This window comes from Chiloscyllium plagiosum, chromosome 3 (genome assembly GCF_004010195.1).
Source record: "Chiloscyllium plagiosum isolate BGI_BamShark_2017 chromosome 3, ASM401019v2, whole genome shotgun sequence".
In the NCBI taxonomy this organism is placed as follows: Eukaryota; Metazoa; Chordata; class Chondrichthyes; order Orectolobiformes; family Hemiscylliidae; genus Chiloscyllium; species Chiloscyllium plagiosum.
Window position 1 is genome coordinate 98,067,910 of NC_057712.1, and position 19,122 is coordinate 98,087,031.

General features: G+C 41.7%; 1 protein-coding gene across 5 annotated transcripts in view; it reads right to left on the bottom strand.

Moving 5' to 3' along the window:
- The window catches only part of si:ch211-241j12.3 (uncharacterized protein LOC566552 homolog), a 110,836-nt gene that overhangs the window by 6,749 nt on the left and 84,965 nt on the right, over window positions 1–19,122 (bottom strand). For 4 of the 5 annotated variants that reach the window (XM_043686929.1, XM_043686930.1, XM_043686928.1 and 1 more), the window contains 5 exons: window positions 16,864–16,986; window positions 14,853–14,981; window positions 8,977–9,172; window positions 8,445–8,569; window positions 3,217–3,404 (listed from right to left, as the gene is read on the bottom strand). In XM_043686929.1, coding sequence (XP_043542864.1) covers window positions 3,217–3,404; window positions 8,445–8,569; window positions 8,977–9,172; window positions 14,853–14,981; window positions 16,864–16,986 — 761 coding nt within the window. Of the gene's footprint in view, window positions 1–3,216; window positions 3,405–8,444; window positions 8,570–8,976; window positions 9,173–14,852; window positions 14,982–16,863; window positions 16,987–17,793; window positions 18,030–19,122 lie in introns of those variants that run through there. The other variant, XM_043686932.1, reaches the window with a different exon arrangement.

Consider the following 19,122-nt stretch of genomic DNA (forward strand, 5'->3'; position numbering starts at 1 on the left):
TCCATCTGCCACTTCTCAGCCCATTGGCCCATCTGATCAAGATCCAGTTGTAATCTGAGGTAACCCTCTTCGCTGTCCACTACACCTCCAATTTTGGTGTCATCTGCAAACTTACTAACTGTACCTCTTATGCTCGAATCCAAATCATTTATGTAAATGACAAAAAGTAGAGGACCCAGCACATATTCATTGGTCACAGGTCTCCAGTCTGAAAAACAACCCTCCACCACCACCTTTGAGTGTCTTCTACCTTTGAGCCAGTTCTGTATCCAAATGGCTAGTTCTCCCTGTGTCCCATGAAATCTAACCTTGCTAACCAGACTCCCATGGGAACCTTGTCGAACGCCTTACCGAAGTCCATATAGATCACATCTACTGCTCAGCCCTCATCAATCTTCTTTGTTACTTCTTCAAAAAAACTCAATCAAGTTTGTGAGACATGATTTCCCACACACAAAGCCATGTTGACTATCCCCAATCAGTCCTTGCCTTTCCAAATACATGTACATCCTGTCCTTCAGGATTCCCTCCAACAACTTGCCCACCACCGAGGTCAGGCTCACCGGTCTATAGTTCCCTGGCTTGTCTTTACCGCCCTTCTTAAACACATAGTGCTGCAAAGTAAAACAAGTTACAGACTCCACCATTTGAAAATCACTAACATTGTTAAAAAAAACTTATCCATCTGCATTATATATCTATACACTTGGATTAAAGTGAGTTATTTCTCCTCTGTTGCTATATGAATGTTTCAAATGTAATTTTCCCACCTGTACGGTTTGATCAATAGCTCGCAACTTGTGGGAATTGAGAGCACGAGGCATTAATCGCTCGAGTAAAATCCATACTACAGCACTGTCTTGTGCTACTGGCCATCAAGTTTACACACAATAGCCAGGGTTTTGTGTGGTTGGGGGGGGGGGGGGGGGGGGGTGTGGGTGGGTGGGATCTTGCCCATGTTTGGAGAGACAGCAATTCCATGGTCGAGGCTCTTAGAATCAAGTGCCCTTTGAACACCAGGCCTTCTCTGAAATTGTCACAAGCTGCCATTCACCCCTAGGCCAGTGACCCCTCATGCAGCGTGCACAGTGGGAGAGGTGACTGCTGGAGACACAGTACCCACCTGACACCCAGAATTGTGAATAGACCCCAGGCCAGTGAAGGCAGGATTGGCACCACTGAAGGGGACAGTGGAGGACGACAAAATGCAAGGGGAGGGGCTGGCTTCCAGCATTTGCTTCAAATGGACACAATAGACCTGGCAGAGGGATCTCTCTTCAATGCCAATGATGGGTCGACAGCAAGTTCAGCAGGAGACCCATGCAGATTCCATTTCATCCCTAAGTCACCACTGATGGGGTCAGGGATAGTGTGTGTCAATTGGCTCCTTAAAGAGCCCTTTCTGATCCACCACTGGAAACAGATCCATCCACAGACTTTAGAGGGAGGCATTTTTGCACCATCAGGAGACTGCCATGAGACTTCTCACATGATCTCCTTGTCCTGTTTCCATGGTTTTCACAGCAGTAGGCTGCATAAAATATTGTGCAATCATTCTGCTATAACTGGTACAGATTGCCCATGCAGAGTTTTAATGAAAATACTTGCAATTATTATAAAAGCTAAAACTTGTCAGGTTTAGAGAGTACAGTGTAACACAGAATCACAGCATCATTGCTACTGTCTTGTTACATGTCGTGACTTATACAGAATCGACATATGTTCAGAATGGGGTAAAAACCAGATCAAAAGACTACTTTGAACCCAGTAGAAAATCTGAAGCTTTGAGGCTTTTAAAACAAATACGAAACCATGATCATCGAGTTGTGGGTGGAAGTACTCATCAATATCAGTCCAAGTGAAATTGCACAGAGCTGTCAATTTCATCTTCAATGGAAACACTGCTCATCATCTTTTCAATAAGGCTTCTCAATTAATTTAACTAAGCAGGAGCAAATTGACTTTGATGTAAAATTCATTATGCAGAACACTACCACAGTCTATTATGTGGGAATGTTGGAAGGTGGAAGCAGGCCATTATAATCTGCATTACATGATCAATCACAGTTCTTTTTTTAGACCTGTGAATAAGGACTGCTACATAGTTTTTAAATGCATATTCAAACTGGATTCAAATTCATAACATTAGTATCAAAGCCTCAGAATAATAGAGCGTACAGTTCTTTGGATGGAAACCAGAGATCCAAATATGTGGGCCAAAACCCTGCACCTGACTTGCACCCGTGATATGGGTGTAACGATGTGGGTACAGGTAGCTTTGCAGGTGTCCCGGAGAGCTGAGGAAAAGATGGGTTAAGTCCCAACACCAAACACTTTTTCGGAGCACTGCAGGTTCTCTCTCTTCAGGTGTTCATTCAATCCCACAATGAATCTGACTTCACTGCACTCTCAGGTAGTGCATTTCAGATCCTAACCATTCGCTGTGATGGTTAAAAAAAGGTTCCCATTACACGTCACTAAAGGGCATAATGCCTGTGCTTTGTCCCCTTGCTGCTCGCACAAATGTAAGCAGCATTGTAGTTGGAAATGTACAGGCTATTAACTGAGCAAGGGAGAGGATAAAATTGTGGCAAATGGATATTTCAGCACAGGTAAGCATCAGATCATCCACGCTGGATTGAGCCCTTTTTCTTAAAAAAAGATGGTGGAGAGAGAGAGAGAGAGAGAGAGAAAAGCAGTGGAAGCCCATGGAGACTTGGAATTTCCTGGACATAGATCATTAAATGTCATGGACTGATGGACAAAATAATGTAAGAGATTAATGGAAAGTTGATGATGGATAATGAATGCTCGTTATGGTTCTGAATACGAGCTAGAACAAATTCCCGACTCCTCTCTGCTTTGTGTCATGGGGCAAGTCCATTTATTTCTTCTCTTTGTTTACACTATTTACTGCGTTGAGGCCACTCCTGGAGTGGTAGAAAGCTATTAACTCAAATGATTCCATCAGCTTTCTTTCTCCATGTTTCTAAAGAAAGTGGTAAGAGAAGCCACGAACATGTTTAGCATTTTACAAACATGAATCAAGATTATAGCTGGCCACATCAGCATGAGAGGATTGGTGTATCAGAAACATGACAATTTATAGTTCCTAGACACATGGGATTCAAATAGCCTTTGATCTATTTCTCTAATTTGATGTCAGATTGCACTGCTACAAACAGCAGAGGTACATTTACATACACGGTACTTTACCTGACCCTCTCGTTGCCTATTGTAATTATTTGTCCATCAGGCAATCTGTAGTTTAGTTCGCCACAATTTCCCAAGTGCCCCACTTCTCTTTCATAGTCTTCGGCAACATAACAGTGCTTCTCTTTGATATCTCGGACAATTTCCTGTTCTGCTGAAGTATTAAATGAATAACCCCTTTCTTTCAACAGCTGTAGAATGAAAAAAAAAATTGCAATTAATTTGATTGACTAAGTTAAACATGAAACTGCCAGGAGAACAAAAGCTTCAATAAATGCAATACAATCTCAAGATTTAATTGCAATTCACTCCAGGTGCAGATGCATACCAGTATGAACATGTTCTTGATATCAAACCAGAATAAAAAACCATTTCACAATATGGCATTGTGCTGGAGAGAAGAAAGGTTAATGGGTATCTCCAGGCAGCATTGCCACTGGGTGCAAATGTAAATGGTAATGATGAGACTCAGCACTCAGTGCACTCACTGGATTTTCACAAAGTAGCTCAACTTTCCTAACTCAAGTAAAACCTCAGAGGTAGTGATCTCACAACACGGACCACCTCAACCTGTCCACACCGCTCACCCGCTCCAACTTCTCACCCTCATAACATGCAGCCTTCCACTTCCTCTGCTCCAACCCCCAACCTCACCATCAAACCAGCGGACAAGGGGGACACAGTGGTAGTTTGGCGCACTGACCTGTACACCGCTGAAGCCAGGCGCCAACTCACGGAAACCTCCTCCTACCATGATCTCGGCCACAACCTCACCTCCCATCACCAAACCATCATCTCCCAGACCATACACAACCTCATCACCTCAGCAGATCTCCCACCCACAGCTTCCAACCTCATAGTTCGGGAACCCCGCACCATCCAGTTCTAGCTCCTATCCAAGATTCAAAAACCTGACTGCCCCAGCTGACCTATCGTCTTCACCTGTTCCTGCCCCATCAAACTTACCTTCGTATATTTCAACACCGTCCTGTTCCCCTTGGTCCAGGAACTCCTCACATACATTCGGGACACCACGCATGCCCTCCACCTCCATCATGACTTTCGTTTCCCCAGCCCCCAACACCTCATCTTCACCACAGACATCCAGTCCCTGTACATATCCATCTGCCATTACGAAGTACTCCAAGCCCTCCGTTTCCTCCTCTCCTGCCAACCCAACCGGGTTGGCAGGAGAGGAGGACACAGTGGTTAGCACTGCTGTCTCGCAGCGCCAGAGACCCAGGTTCAATTCCCGCCTCAGGCGACTGACTGTGTGGAGTTTGCACATTCTCCCCGTGTCTGCGTGGGTTTCCTCCGGGTGCTCCGGTTTCCTCCCACAGTCCAAAGATGTGCAGGTCAGGTGAATTGGCTATGTTAAACTGTCCGTAGTGTTAGGTAAGGGGTAAATGTAGGGGTATGGGTGGGTTACGCTTCGACGGGTCGGTGTGGACTTGTTGGGCCGAAGAGCCTGTTTCCACACTGTAAAGTAATCTAATCTAAACCGTACCCTTGCACCGATACACTCATTCGATTGGCTGAACTGGTCCTCTCCTTCAAATCCTCCCACCTCTTTCAGACCATGGGCACCTGCCATGGACTCTAGCTATGTCTGCTTCTTTGTCGGGTATGTGGGATAGTCCATCTTCTGCAGTTACACTGGCACCATTCCCCACCTTTTCCTCAACTACATTGATAACTGTACCAGTGACACTTCGTGCTCCCATGAGGAGGCAGAACAGTGCATCAACTTCACAAACACCTTCTACCCTGACCTAAGTTCACCTGGATCACCTTGGACACCTCCCTCCCCTTTCTGGACCTCTCCGTCTCAGTTTCTGGTGACCACCTCAACACAGACATCTGGTTCAAACCCACCGACTCCCACAGCTACCTGGACTATACCTCCTGCCATCCCCTTTCTGTAAAAATGAACAGGTAGGACAGGTTCTTATTCCCAATTCCTCCGCCTCCACCGTATCTGCTCCCAAGAGATGCAATTCCACTCCAGGACATCCCAGATGGCCTCCTTTTTCAAGGACTGCAATTTCCTCCCACATGGTCAACAATGCCCTCCAGCACATCTTTTCCACTTCCTGTACCTCCACCGATGAACCCTACTCCTCCAACCCCAGCAAGGATACAACCCTATTGGTTCTCACCTTCCACCCCACTAATCTCCGGATACAGCACATTATTGTCCACCATTTCTGCCACGTACAAACTGACCCCATCATCAGAGATATATTTCCCTTCTATCTGTATTCCGCACAGACCATTCCCTTTGCAACTCCCTAGTTAGTTCCACACACCCCATCAACCCATCCTCCACTCCTGGCACCTTCCCTTGCAAGAGGTGTAAAACCTGTGCCCAGACTTCCCTCCTCACCTCCAACCAAGGCCCCAAAGTAACCTTTCATATCCGGCAGAGATTTTCCTGCACCTCCAAACACCTCATCTACTGTGTCTGTTGCTCTCGATGTGGTCTCCTCTACACCAGGGAAACAGGACGCCAACTCGCGGAGCATTTCAGGGAACAACCCCATTGCCCTGTGGCTGACCACTTCAACTCCCCCTCACAGTCCACCACAAAATCCATGCCACTTGATAACTGGGGAAAGAATGCCTCATCTTCCCCCTTGGGATCCTTCAATCACACGGCATCAACATCGACTTTATTAGTTTCCCAATCTCCCCTCCCTCGACCTCATCCCAGATCCAATCCTCCAACTCAGCACCGCCCTCTTGAACTGTCCTACCTGTCCATCTTCCCTCCCACCTACCACTTCACTCTCCCCACCGACCTATCAAATCACCCCACCATCTGCATCTATCACCCTCCCCAGCCTCACCTTGACCCTATTTATCTCTTCCCTCCCCTTCTCCCTGCCCCCACATTCCTGAACATTGACTCTCCTGCTCCTCAGATGCTGCCTGACCTGCTGTACGTTTCCAGTGCCACACTTTCAACGCAGGATTACCACCAGAGCTACGTGCTAGCCAGAGTAGAAATAGCAGGATACAATTTGTTGTGTGTGTGGCTGGAAAAGCAGTACAAGAGGGAGGGTTTCAGATTCCTGGGATATTGGGAACCATTCTGGGAGAGGTTGGACCTGCACAAAGTGGATGGGTTACACCAGGACAGGACAAGGACTAAAGTAGGTATTTGCTAGTGTGGATTTAAACTAGAACGGCAGGGCAGTGGGAACCTAAGTAGGGTGACAAGGGAAAGAGCAAGAAGGACGGCAATAAAAGGAAAAAAATTAGTAAATTGTAAAAATTGTAGACAGGGTAATCAAGGGCAAGAGGCAAATAGGGCCACAGTACAAACAGAAATTAGGATGATTAAAAATAGCAAAAGGGCAAACCTAAAGGGTTTGCATCTGAATCCATGAAGTATTTGAACGATGCAAGATGAACTGATGACAAATCAAGGTAAATGGTTATGAATTTGTAGCTAATATGGAGACACAGTTACACAGACACAGAACTGCGAGCTTAACATTCAGGGATATTTGATCTTTCAGAAAGGCTGCAGGGAAGGAAAGGGTGATAGGGTGGCACTATTAAAAAGAGATGAAATGAGGACAGTTGTGAGAGATGGCCTTGGCTCAGAAGATGTAAAAGTCATTTGGGTGGAGATAAATAACAGCAAGGGAAAGACAACACTGGTAGGAGTAACGTGTGGATCTCCAGTAGCCTACACTAGTCACACTGTAGCGAAGGGTATAAATCAACAAATAATAGGAGAATGTAAAAAGAATTGAGCAATAATCACAGTGACATGAATCTTCATGGTGGTTGGGTCAATCAAGTTGGAAAAGGTAGCTATGACAACAAATTCATAGACTGCGTTCATGATAGTTTCCCACAGCAGTGAGTCATGGAGCCAAACAGGGAGCTGGTAATGGGTAATGAGACAAGTTTAATAAATCTCCTAGGAAGCAGTGATCATTACATGGTAGAACTTAATATTCAGTTTGAATGTTAAGAAACTTCAATCAGAAACAACCATGTTTAACTTAAATAACGGGAACTACATGAAATGAGGATAGAGTTAGCTAAAGTGGATTAAGCAGATAGGTTATCAGGAAGCAAGCAGTGGCAGACATTAAAGAAGGTAATCCATAAATCTCAGCAAAAATATATCCTAGTTAGGAGGAACGATTTTAAAAGAGGGATAAACCAATCATGGCTAACAAAGGAAGATAAAGAGAAAATATACTTGAACAAAAAAGCATGTAAGGTGTAAGTCAGTGATAGCCCTGAAGACTGGGGTAAATTCAGAATCCAGCAAATGGGGACTAATTAGATAAGGACAAGCCTTCCCTGCAGCCTTCCTGAAAGCAAAACTGACAATACGAGCTTCTTTAAATATATAAATGAAAGAAATAGGTCAAAGTGAATTTAACCACTTTAGAAAATGAATTTGGGGAGACAGTTATGGACAAGGAAATTACAGAGGACTCAAGCAGACATTTTGCACCCATCTTTACGGTGGAAGATACCCTGTGTACTCAGCCCCTTACTATACTCCTTAGGCACTCACAACTGTGTGGCCAAATTCAGCTCCAAATCCATTAAAAAATTTGCTGATGACACCACTGTAGTGGGTCAGATCTCAAACAATGATGAGACAGAGTACACAAAGACAGCCAGCTTAGTGCCAAGGTATGAAGGCAATCTCTCCCTCAATGTCAGCAAAGTGAAGGAGCTGGTCATCGATCTCAGGAAGCAGAGTGCAGGACACCATTGGCCAGGTTAGCATTTATTGCCATCCCCCAGTGTCTTTGAGAAGCTGGTAGTTATCGCTATCATAACCTTCACACAACAGGACTTCATTAACACGCTGGCTGCATTACAATCAGCTGTAAAGCACTTTAGGCTGTCCAGAGGATTTGCTCAAACAATAGATAGGCTGAAAGGTTTTAAAAATATTTCGAGAAAGTCAACTGTCACTTACAAATCTGACTATAAAATGAAAATAATTACATGGGAATAAAGTTGTGATGAAGAATTGTTGGAAGAAACATCAATTCAGGAATAGACCATACAGCCCCTCACACCAGTTCAACCATAAAGTTACATCATGACTCATTTGTGTCTTACAAATATGTGTTTCTGAAATGTAAGAAGAGCCACAAGTCTGAATACCCTTTGGTATGTAATACAGTTGTGGATCTCCCATCCAAATTGCTGGATTTTATCTATTTTAAAATAAACATTTTACACACCTTTCCAAAATATTCTGTGAGATCTCGGCCAGCCAGATTTAGGCGTTGTATGGCATGAGGCAGACTGTACCCTTCATAGACTGGTACAGTGTGTGTCACTCCATCTCCAGAGTCCAAGGTTATACCTATAATTTTAAAGCAAAGGTAATGCAAATGGTGCTTAAAATATAGTCAGTTATTCTTGAAATAGAACATTCCAGAACATTAGTGAGCTACTAAAAGGTTTTGGTATTCTTATTAACATGAAAGACAATCTATAAATTCAAGTTGTTGTTGTTGTTGAGCTGTCAAAACTCTGACTGTATAACCGAGGAAGCTTGAAATAACTTATTCAAATAGTGAACGTCTTACAACAAAATAACACTCTACACATGTCATTCCCAACTATTCATCCTGCAAACTGTCCTCATTATGTTGACTTTCATGCATATGCTGTGTAGCCTTGCCAGAAGATATGGTAATATTGCCAAATCATGAACATCATTCCTCTTAAATGTGTCCATGGAAAAACACAACAGCATGATACACATACCTGTTGTTCTCCCAGAAGAGAAAAGTGCTAAGACAGCTTGAATTGCCACATAAGTAAAAGGCACATTAAAAACTTCAAACATGATCTCAACCATTCGCTCTCGGTTCCGGTGTGGGTTCATGGCTGCCTCTGTCAGGAAAACTGGATGATCTTCAGGCTCAATGCGGAGCTGGTGATAAAATGTATGATGCCAGATCTGGAATGAATTAAATCATTAATACTTTATTCCTTTCATAAAAACATGTTCAATAAAATACTCACTAGCATTAACATGGTTCCATGTTAACATGCTTACCTCTGAATCAAAATATTTCAAGTTCGATTCCTGCTATGAATTTGCAAGCTTAATCTAGGTTGACAATTTGTTGCAGTACAGACAGAATGCTGCATCATTGCAGATTATTCCTTTTGGGCGAGGTATTAGATTGTGGTTTAGTTCAACATGTATTTTATTTTTGATGTTTTTCAAAAAGAACTGGGATATTCTCCCTAACACTTGGTCAACATTTATCGCTTAACTAATAATTGGTCCTTTAACTCTCTGGGTATTTCTGGGAACTTGTCATCCACAGACATTGCATTAGGCCTCATAATAATAACTTCAATGTCTGTGAACCACAAAGGATGCATATTATATAAATATATTCTTTCGCTTTGTGCCAAGAATGAGAGCAAATCCCAAATCTATTACTCATTCTTAGTTGCCCTGCAAGGTTATGTTGAGCTTTATGTTTTTGTGGTGATGATGAGCTCACAATGCAGTCAGATAAAGAAATTGCAAGTTACTGACCCAGCAACAGCGAAAGACTGACAGGACTGTCCAAGTCAGGATGCTGGGTACCTTATAAAGGAACACAGTGTTCTTGCAAAACTCTAGCTCTTGCCCTTCACAGATTTGAATAGGATGGGATTGAGTGAGAATGTCAATACCAAAAGAGCAAAAATGCATTTGCACATTACTGAAGTTTGATCCATGTCCTAAAACATGTTTTTTAAAAAAGTCTGGAATTGGTATGAATGCTTTCTAAATGACAATGAAACCAATTTCTGTCCATCGTGTAAAATTATATTAAACAAGGATATCACAAAATTCCAGAATACAGGGGTTCTCAGTGCCAGGGTTTGATTCTGTACAGTTACTTAATTTTATGATTCAATGAAACTGTGTATTCTATAGAACTTGCAGCACAGAAGTAGACCATTCAGCCCAACTAGTCTGTGCTGGTACTAATGCATTCAAGCCTCTTCTCACTCTACATCATCTAACTCTACTGGATTTGATGAAGATCGTTTAATCTTAAATTGAAAAGGTGGATCTAAAAAAAATATGAATCATGAGATACAAACCAGTTCTTATAAGGTTTTGTGGTTTGGAAGTTAATGCAGGACTGGAGAAAGAGAGATGAATAGCTTGAAATGTACTTGGATAGAGGGATAGAAGGCTCTAAAGCCAAATTTGTGCGACAACACAAAAAATAGGCAGGGATAGTAAATTGTAATTTGGAAATAAGAACCTTACAAATGGATATAAATAGGACAGTGGATCAAAATGTGGCAGATGGAGTTTAACATGGATACATGCAAGGTCAAAAAATTGGAAGGTGGCCTATTATCGTAATGGGGAGAGATTTCGGGGTGCTCCAGTGTAGAGTGATCTGGGTGTACTCGTTCATGAGTCACAGCAACCAATAAAGAAAGCAAATGGAATATTGGCTTTTATAGCCAAAGGAATAGAATATGAGGGTAAGGAAATATTGTTGCAACTATACAAGGCACTGGTGAGATCACACCTGGGAGTACTGTGCACAGTTTTGGTCCCCTTATTTGAGGAAAGGTATAGTGGCATTGGAGGCAGTTCAGAGGAGATTCACTAGATTGATCCCTGAGATGAAGGGATTGTCGTATGAAGAGATTGAACAGTTTATGCCTATACTCTCTGGATTTTAGAAGAACGAAGGGAGATCAAATTGATATATTCAAAATGAGAACAGGTGTGGATAAAATAGATGTGGAGTGGATGCTTCCTCTTGTGGGGCGTTCTAGGACGGGAGGTCTTATAATAAAGGGTAGCAAATTTAAAACAGAGTTGAGGAGAAACTACTTGTCTCAAAAGGTTTTGAATCTGTGGAACTTGCTACCCCAAAGTGCAGTAGATGCTGGGACAGTGGGTAAATTTAAGGAGGAGTTAGACAGATTTTTAAATCAGTAATGTGTTGAAGTGTTATGGAGAGAAGGCAGGAAAACGGGGGTGAGCAGCATATCAGCCACGATCGAGTGGCAGAGCAGATTTGATGGGCCGAATGGTCTGATTCTGCTCCTGCTCCTCTATCTTATGAACTTATGAACTCTTCATCCAGTTATACAAAATGTCAGCTGTACATTATCGGATTAATGTAACCACCAAAGAGAGAAAGAGACACACACCCTCTGGAGCACATTCAAGCTGCTTTGGTTGAACTGCTGACTTCAAGAGGACTTCGACAAACACAATGCTCTCCATAAAAAGAAACCGCCTGACCAGCAGAATCTTAGCACTGAGTTTATAGACAAACCTTCAACATTATAAACCTGTTTGTTTTGCCTACTGTATTAGTTTCATTTAATAAAATGCCTAAGTCACTGAAAAGGCATTCAATGTATTAGATAAACAAAAAGGATTAGAACCTTGATTTGATTTTGGAAGTTTGTGTTCAAATGTTTAAGTAAAGAGAAACGACCTGAGAAAGTGTTGGAATATGTTCAAAACCTGCTCAGAAAGGAGTCATTCAGTGGCTGTGGCAGGTAAAGGATTTCAAAATCATTCTACAATTATTAGGTATTAACTGAAGTCAAAACAAAACATCTAAAAAGAATATTATTGATGATTTATTCAAGTTATATGTAGTGTTATCACTGAAGCAGTATGAAATAAAGTAATTAGTAATCACGGCAGCACGGTGGTACAGTGGTTAGCACTGCTGCCTCACAGCGTCAGAGACCAGGTCCAATTTCCGCCTCAGGCAACTGTCTGTGTGGAGTGTGCACATTCTCCCCGTGTCTGCGTCGGTTTCCTCCGGGTGCTCTGGTTTCCTCCCACAATCCAAAAATGTGCAGGTTAGGTGAATTGGCCATGCTTAATTGCCCGTAGTGTTAGGTGAAGGGGTAAATGTAGGGGAATGGGCCTGGGTGGGTTACGCTTTGGCGGGTCGGTGTGGACTTGTTGGGCCGAAGGGCCTGTTTCCACATTGTTAGTAATCTAATCTAATCTGTTAGTAATCTAGTAAGTAGACCTAAATGTTAAAATGTTAAAATACTCCCAAAATCAATTGTTCACTTGGGCCAAGGCTCTTTCAACATTTCGGAAACTCTTCCTTCCCTTCCCCTCTTCAGTTACATTTACCCTACAGCATCAGTATCAATGAAACCTTTGGGCGAGCCACACTTTTAATAGTTTATTATGTAATGTAATCCGAGTGTTAAGTAAAGCAGTCTCCAACATAAAAAGCTTGAAACAAATGTGACTTTGAATTGGTTATACATCACATTCTTTCCATTTCTCAGAAGTGCTGCCTTTGACTGGGTCATGGTTCATTTGGGTGACTGCACAGCTATGCTTTGAGATGAAGTTTGCCTAGTTATCTCACCATAGTGGAGTACAATCCCAGCATGTAGAAATTTCAGTTGGAAAAGTTCAAGAAGGCCGATTTCCCATTTGAACCCCAGTTTTTTTTTACACAGTTCTCAACTGATTTAAACTTAAGTACATTGGTAAGTAGCATAGAATAGCTTTGGGATTGTACATGCACCTTATCAATCTTGAAATGCTTCCATCCAAGTATAATGAAATCATTGCTTGCATCCAGCAATCATTACCGGAACCCCTAACTGGTTTTAATCAGATTCAAAACACAGATCACTTATAATTATAGAGTTATAGAGATGGACAGCACAGAAACAGTCCTTTCGGTCCAACTCATCCATGCCAACTAGATACCTTAAATAAATCTAGTCCCATTTGCCAGCACTTGGCCCATATCCCTCTAAATCCTTCCTATGCATGTACCCATCCAGATGCCTTTTAAATGTTGTAATTGTACCGGCCTTCACCACTTCCTCTGGCAGCTCATTCCATGCACGTACCACCCTCTGTGTGAAAACGTTGACCCTTGGGTCCCTTTTAAATCTTTCCTCTCTCACCTTAAATGCATAGCCCCTAGGTTTAGACTCTCCTACCCTGAGGAAAAGATCTTGACTATTCATCATATCCATGCCCCTCATGATTTCATAAACTTCGAAAAAGTCACCCCTCCTCCCCAGATGCTTCAGGGTAAACAGCCCCAGCCTATTCAGCTTCTCCCTGTCACTCAAACTCTCCAACCTTGGCAACATCTTTGTAAGTCTTTTCTGAACCCCTTTCAAACTTCTTAACATCCTTCCTATAGCAGGGAGACCAGAACTGCATGCAGTATTCCAAAACTAGCCTAACCAATGTCCTGTGCAGCTACATAATAACCTCCCAACTCCTATACTCAACACACTGACCAATTAGCCAAGATCACTTTGCCAAATATTTGGGGTCCAAGACCGGAGCCTAATGGTCTGTGCTATGTTTAGAGTACATACTTATATTTAAGGATGGTGTGGAACAATTAGAAGATATAGAATGGTTTGGATATTTCTGAGTTTAATAGGGTCTTGTCAAGGAGTGAGGTCAACAGCAATGCACGCTGTAAATCATCTGGCTACAGAAAAATTAATGACTTTGGAGAACACAATCAAGTAAAGCTTTCAAAGAGAGAAGAGTTTTAGATTAGATTAGATTAGGTTACTTACAGTGTGGAAACAGGCCCTTCGGCCCAACAAGTCCACACCGACCCGCCAAAGCACAACCCACCCAAACCCATTCCTCTACACCCAATGCTACGGGCAATTTAGCATGGCCAATTCACCTAACCTGCACATTTTTGGACTGTGGGAGGAAACCGGAGCACGGGGAGAATGTGCAAACTCCACACTGACAGTCGCCTGAGGCGGGAATTGAACCCGGGTCTCTGGCGCTGTGAGGGTGCAGTGCTAACCACTGTTTTATTGCCTTAATTACTGGAACATGATTAAGGGACCTGTCTATTGATGGTTGCCGAGCAACCCCTATCTGTACTTACCCAGGAGTCAGAAGGAATATACCCCAAAAGCTGCAAGTCTCTCTTATGAAATGCTGTTCTCAATAAAAGTTCTTGTGAACATGATATATCCAAACATCAGTATTTCTAATTTGTGTAACCTGAAAATTTGGACTATACTCATGTTCTAAAGACTGGAATCCAGATTGACTCCAATCAGAACTGAAGTTTTACCATCAGTCTGTCGCTGTCCACAGTTTGACTTCATGTACAGTAAATCCAGTGGATGTGAGAAGTCATTACCTTCTATCTCTGGCTTCCAGACCCATGGCCAACACTTTTTTCTGTCCCCCTTTTGCCTTTATATTTAAAAAAACCAGTTCTACAGAGACTTGTCTTTCTGTTGTTATGTGAATGTTTCTGTGCTAGAATTAAAGTAATATAGTTTAAATTCAGATGTTAACCAATGCTTGCGACTTGTTTTCAAATAAATTTTGTTTCTAACGAACAGATTATTTTGAGTTCATCAAAGAATGCTGGTAAAAATCCTTTATTCTGAGGTAATACAAAAGAGAAGTAGTTGACCATTTTGGTAATCGATTCAACACGTTTACGCTGATGGTCGGCCTACAGGAGGAGTCGAGTTCTATTCTACATTCCTCCTGGTAAAGTCATTACAACTGGTAAAGTTCCTAAACCTTTCAGCTTTGGAGAAATGTTAGTAAACATTCTGTAATCTTTAACTTTCTAAGCTGAGTCCACTTCAATTAAGCATACCTTTTCTATTTCATCCCAGTTTGTCACAACGCCATGTTCCAGTGGGTAGTGCAAGGAAAGAACACCTCGCATATGTTGAGCATCGTGCCCAATGTAAACATCTTTTTGATTCCTCCCATTACAAACTCTCTGAAAACAGATAAACAAATTGTACAACAAGTTCGCTTTGGCATTACAGGCAGCCCATGATGTTCGGGGTAATTTTCCCAGTTCCCACTGTCAGGATTATCCGTCCACCTGTACAATTGTGGGCACAATGTGAATTTGGGAAAATTCACCTTCCAGCTATCCCAAACGCAGTTATATTGTGCCCCTCCCATAAAGATTGCCTCTGCATCTTTCATAAAAGGTACACAAATCAAAAGTGATAACAAGAGAGAGAGAGAGATCAAAAGATAAATTAAACATTTAGCAGAAACACCTAAAATGAGGGAGATGAAATTATTCTCAGCCAAAGCAGACCATTTTACATTCCCCCAATTTTCCTTCTGAAATCATCAATCCTCCATTATACACAATTTGAATTTCACTCTCAAAATATTCAAGCTGGGCATTTCAGAGGACAGTCACTTCCTCCAATTCCTTTTGACAGGCCACATTAGCCAATAAGCACGGATATTGCACGGAGCTGGAGGAAGTGAACAGCAGTAGAGTGTCCATTTTGGGTATGCACCTCAACAACAACCGGTCCTCGAAATGGATGGAGCTTCTCGCTGACAGAAATGGACAAATATTCTGCTCACTGTCCCATGCCTGGTTTTAAAGTGAGGAGAGAACCTGCAAACCTAAGGATGAAAGAGAAGGCGGAGAAGTCATAGGAGGCTTAGCAGGTGGCCTCGACCATGGAAGAAACAACTTATTAGAACCTCACATCTTGAATCAGAGCTGAAGTAGCAGAGGAAGGGTGGAGGTGGGGAGTTAGATGTGACACTTCCTGATTGGAAATAATGTTGACCAGATTGGGGCAAGTTTTAACCTCCCAAGAGATGTTGGAGTATTCAGCCATGGAGAATAGGAGCTGATGATAGTTCGGAAAGATCCGGAAGTTAATGCAGCTGTTCATACACTCATGCCTTCTTTCTACAGAGTTGACAGCATGGCGCTAACTATCACATTAGGAACTGCTGGGGCTAGGAGCCTTTAATATGATGGGAATCAAAGATGGAGGCCAATCAAATTGAGAGTTATTGAGCAGATTTGATTCTGATCAATAGAAATATGCATGCAATTTCTGGTATGGAAATTAATAGCTTCCCCACCAAACCCTAGGTACAGGTAGGAAGGATAGAGAGGTTAGAAGTAGACAAGAGCATAAATTATGGTAAAAGAGTTGTTGAAATGAATTGGAGAGATCCTGTGATCATTTTGAAGCTGTAGTTGACAAGTCCTAAGGAATAGCCAAGACAAAGAAATGGCAGGAAGTGTAGGTGGAATGCTTTCTATGCAAGATGAAGAATGAAGGGAGTATAAAGAGATATGAACAGTGGAGAGGTTGGGATATGGTAAAATGAAATTTATGTGGAATTACTCAAAATGTGAAGTCAGCCTATTGTTTTTTATTCAAAGTCATTTTCATTTAAAAATAAATTACTTGCTCAAATTAAATGATTTTAATAAAATGGTATGGTTTTTTGCAGAATTTCTATGCAAATTAATGGTGAATTCAATTTAAATAACTTTTTAATTAAAAATCAGAACTTATTAATGGCACTTTCTTTCAATGGCTAGATAGAACACATTTCTTAGCAAATTAATTAGTGGATCCAAGCTAGAAAGTGCCATATCATTTGACATGCTACATTTGTATATTTTTGTTACTCAAATGCCACTCGAGAAACTAGTAAAGAGGAACAGATTGACTGTAGAGTAACTAGAGTTTTATTTAACATAAAAATATAATTTCCTAAAAGGCTAATGTCTGGTATGTTGCAAAATCAGGCATCAAGTAAAAGGCTTTATTTAATAAAATATACTAAAAGCTCCTAATAAGCTAATATTGAGGACTATTTACCTCATATTTAGGTTGTCCAATTACCGTTGGAAATATAGTCGTTGGTAGGTCCTGATTTGCAAAGCCAGCTTTCATCAGACCAGAGCCTGTGTCCAACACAACTGGTATGTTATAGTCACAAACCTGTCAGTGACAAAAATACACGTTAACAGCCTGTCCTCAATTCTCACTCTATTGATAATAACATTTTGAGCCTATGTCTTAAGTGTCCTTAATGGAAAAAGCAGACAATTAAACATGGATCAATTTTGCAATTCACATTTGAAAAATGAGGAGACTGTGTGTCCAGAATATACACATTGTATAATATTGGATACCATGTCCTGCACATAAAAAAAAGCCAAACGCACTGAAGAGTGTTTTCTGTCTAAATGCTGGTTAGGACAAAAATGTACATCTAAGTAGACTAAGACGACCAAGGGAATTCATTTGTGGGCAGGGAAAGGGGAGGAGGAATCTCGGTGGACAAAAATGTTGCTGGAAAGCTAGGCCCTTGACTGCTCCTCTAAGCAAAATCAGCATGCAGCAATTTCAACCTATGGATCCAAGATTAATTAGACAGACAAGAAAAAAAGATAGCTGCTAGGAAAGGAGTGACTGGGAAGAGATCTGTCAATGGAGCAGCCAGGGTCATGGGGAAGTGACAAGTGTTACGATCTTAGGTAATTCTAATAAAGAAGTTAGATCCCAGAATTAATCCTGGCTGTTTACATAAGGTCATGGATGTTCCCTAACAACAGAATATAAGTCTCTCTCTCACACACACACACACAAAATAAACACACGTATACAATACAGTTATAAAGATATTAACACAGGCATCAAAACAAAGTTTCAACCTGTTTTATAACATCATGCATACAGAGACTCAATTCCAGAGAAATGTAATTCCTATTTCAGCTTTTAAAATCTTTTCTCAACTGCACTTACCAGTTTCTTTCCATTAGACTGGTGAGGCCATTTTTCATGATTTCTTTCCAGGTCCGCTGGCAATAAAACCTCACCATCACCATGCCCTAACTTTTTAGTTTTAACAAGTTGAAGAGTTATATTCCTGGATTTGAAGCTCTGAACGGAAACATCTCACCTCAGGTGACTGGTCCCCATTAAGCGACTGAACTCTCTTGGGAGAAATTGTTCCACCTTCTGAACAGAATTCTGGGTTCTTCTGAAGTAAAACTTTGAACCTTCTGTTCAGGAGGACTAAACTGATTGCTTTAATATATTTACTCTGCCACAGACCTAACAGTATAAATATGTCATCCATTAACACAACAGCAGTTCAAGCACTGTAAGAATAATAGGGTGGTTATGGTAGGGGATTTTAACTTTCCAAACATAGACTGGGACTGCCATGTTAAGGGTTTAGATGGAGAGCTATTTGCTAAGTGTGTACAAGAAGATTTTCTGACTCAGTATGTGGATGTACCTATGAGAGAAGGTGCAAACCCTGACCTAATTATGGGAAATAAGGCAGGGCAGGTGACGGAGGTATCAGTACGGGAGCACTTTGGGGCCAGCAACCATAATTCCATTAATTTTTAAATCATCACGGAAAAGGATAGACCAGATCAAAGAGTTGAAGCTCGAAATTGGAGAAAGTCTAATTTTGATGTTATTAGGCAGAACTTTCAAAAGCTGACTGGGGCAGATGTTTGCAGGTAAAGGTACGGCTGGAAAATGGGAAGCCTTCAAAAATAAGATAACCAGAGTCCAGAAAAAGTACATTCCTGTTAGGGTGAAAGAAAAGGTGAGTCGGTGTAGGGAAAGCTGGATGACTAGAGAAATTGAGGGTTTGGTTGAGAAAAAGAAGGAAGCATATGCAAGGTATAGTAGGGAAATAGATGGTGACATCTTGAAAAATGTCCATATTACAGAGGAGGAAGTGCTGGATGTCTTGAAAAGCATAAAAGTGGATAAATCCCCAGGGCCTGATAAAAGTGGATAAATCCCCAGGTATACCTTAAAACTCTGTGGGAAGCTAGAGAAGTGATTGCTGGGCCTCTTACTGAAATATTTGTATCATCGATTGTCACAGGTGAGGTGCTGGAAGGCTGGAGGTTGGTTACCGAGGTGCCACTGTTTAAGAAAGCCAGGGAACGATAGACCGGTGAGCCTGACGTCGGTGGTGGGCAAGTTGTGGGAGGGAATCCTGAGGGACAGGATGTACATGTATTTGGAAAGGTATGGATTGATTAGGGATAGTCAACATGGCTGTGTGTGTGGGAAATCATGTCTCACAAACTTGATTGAGATTTT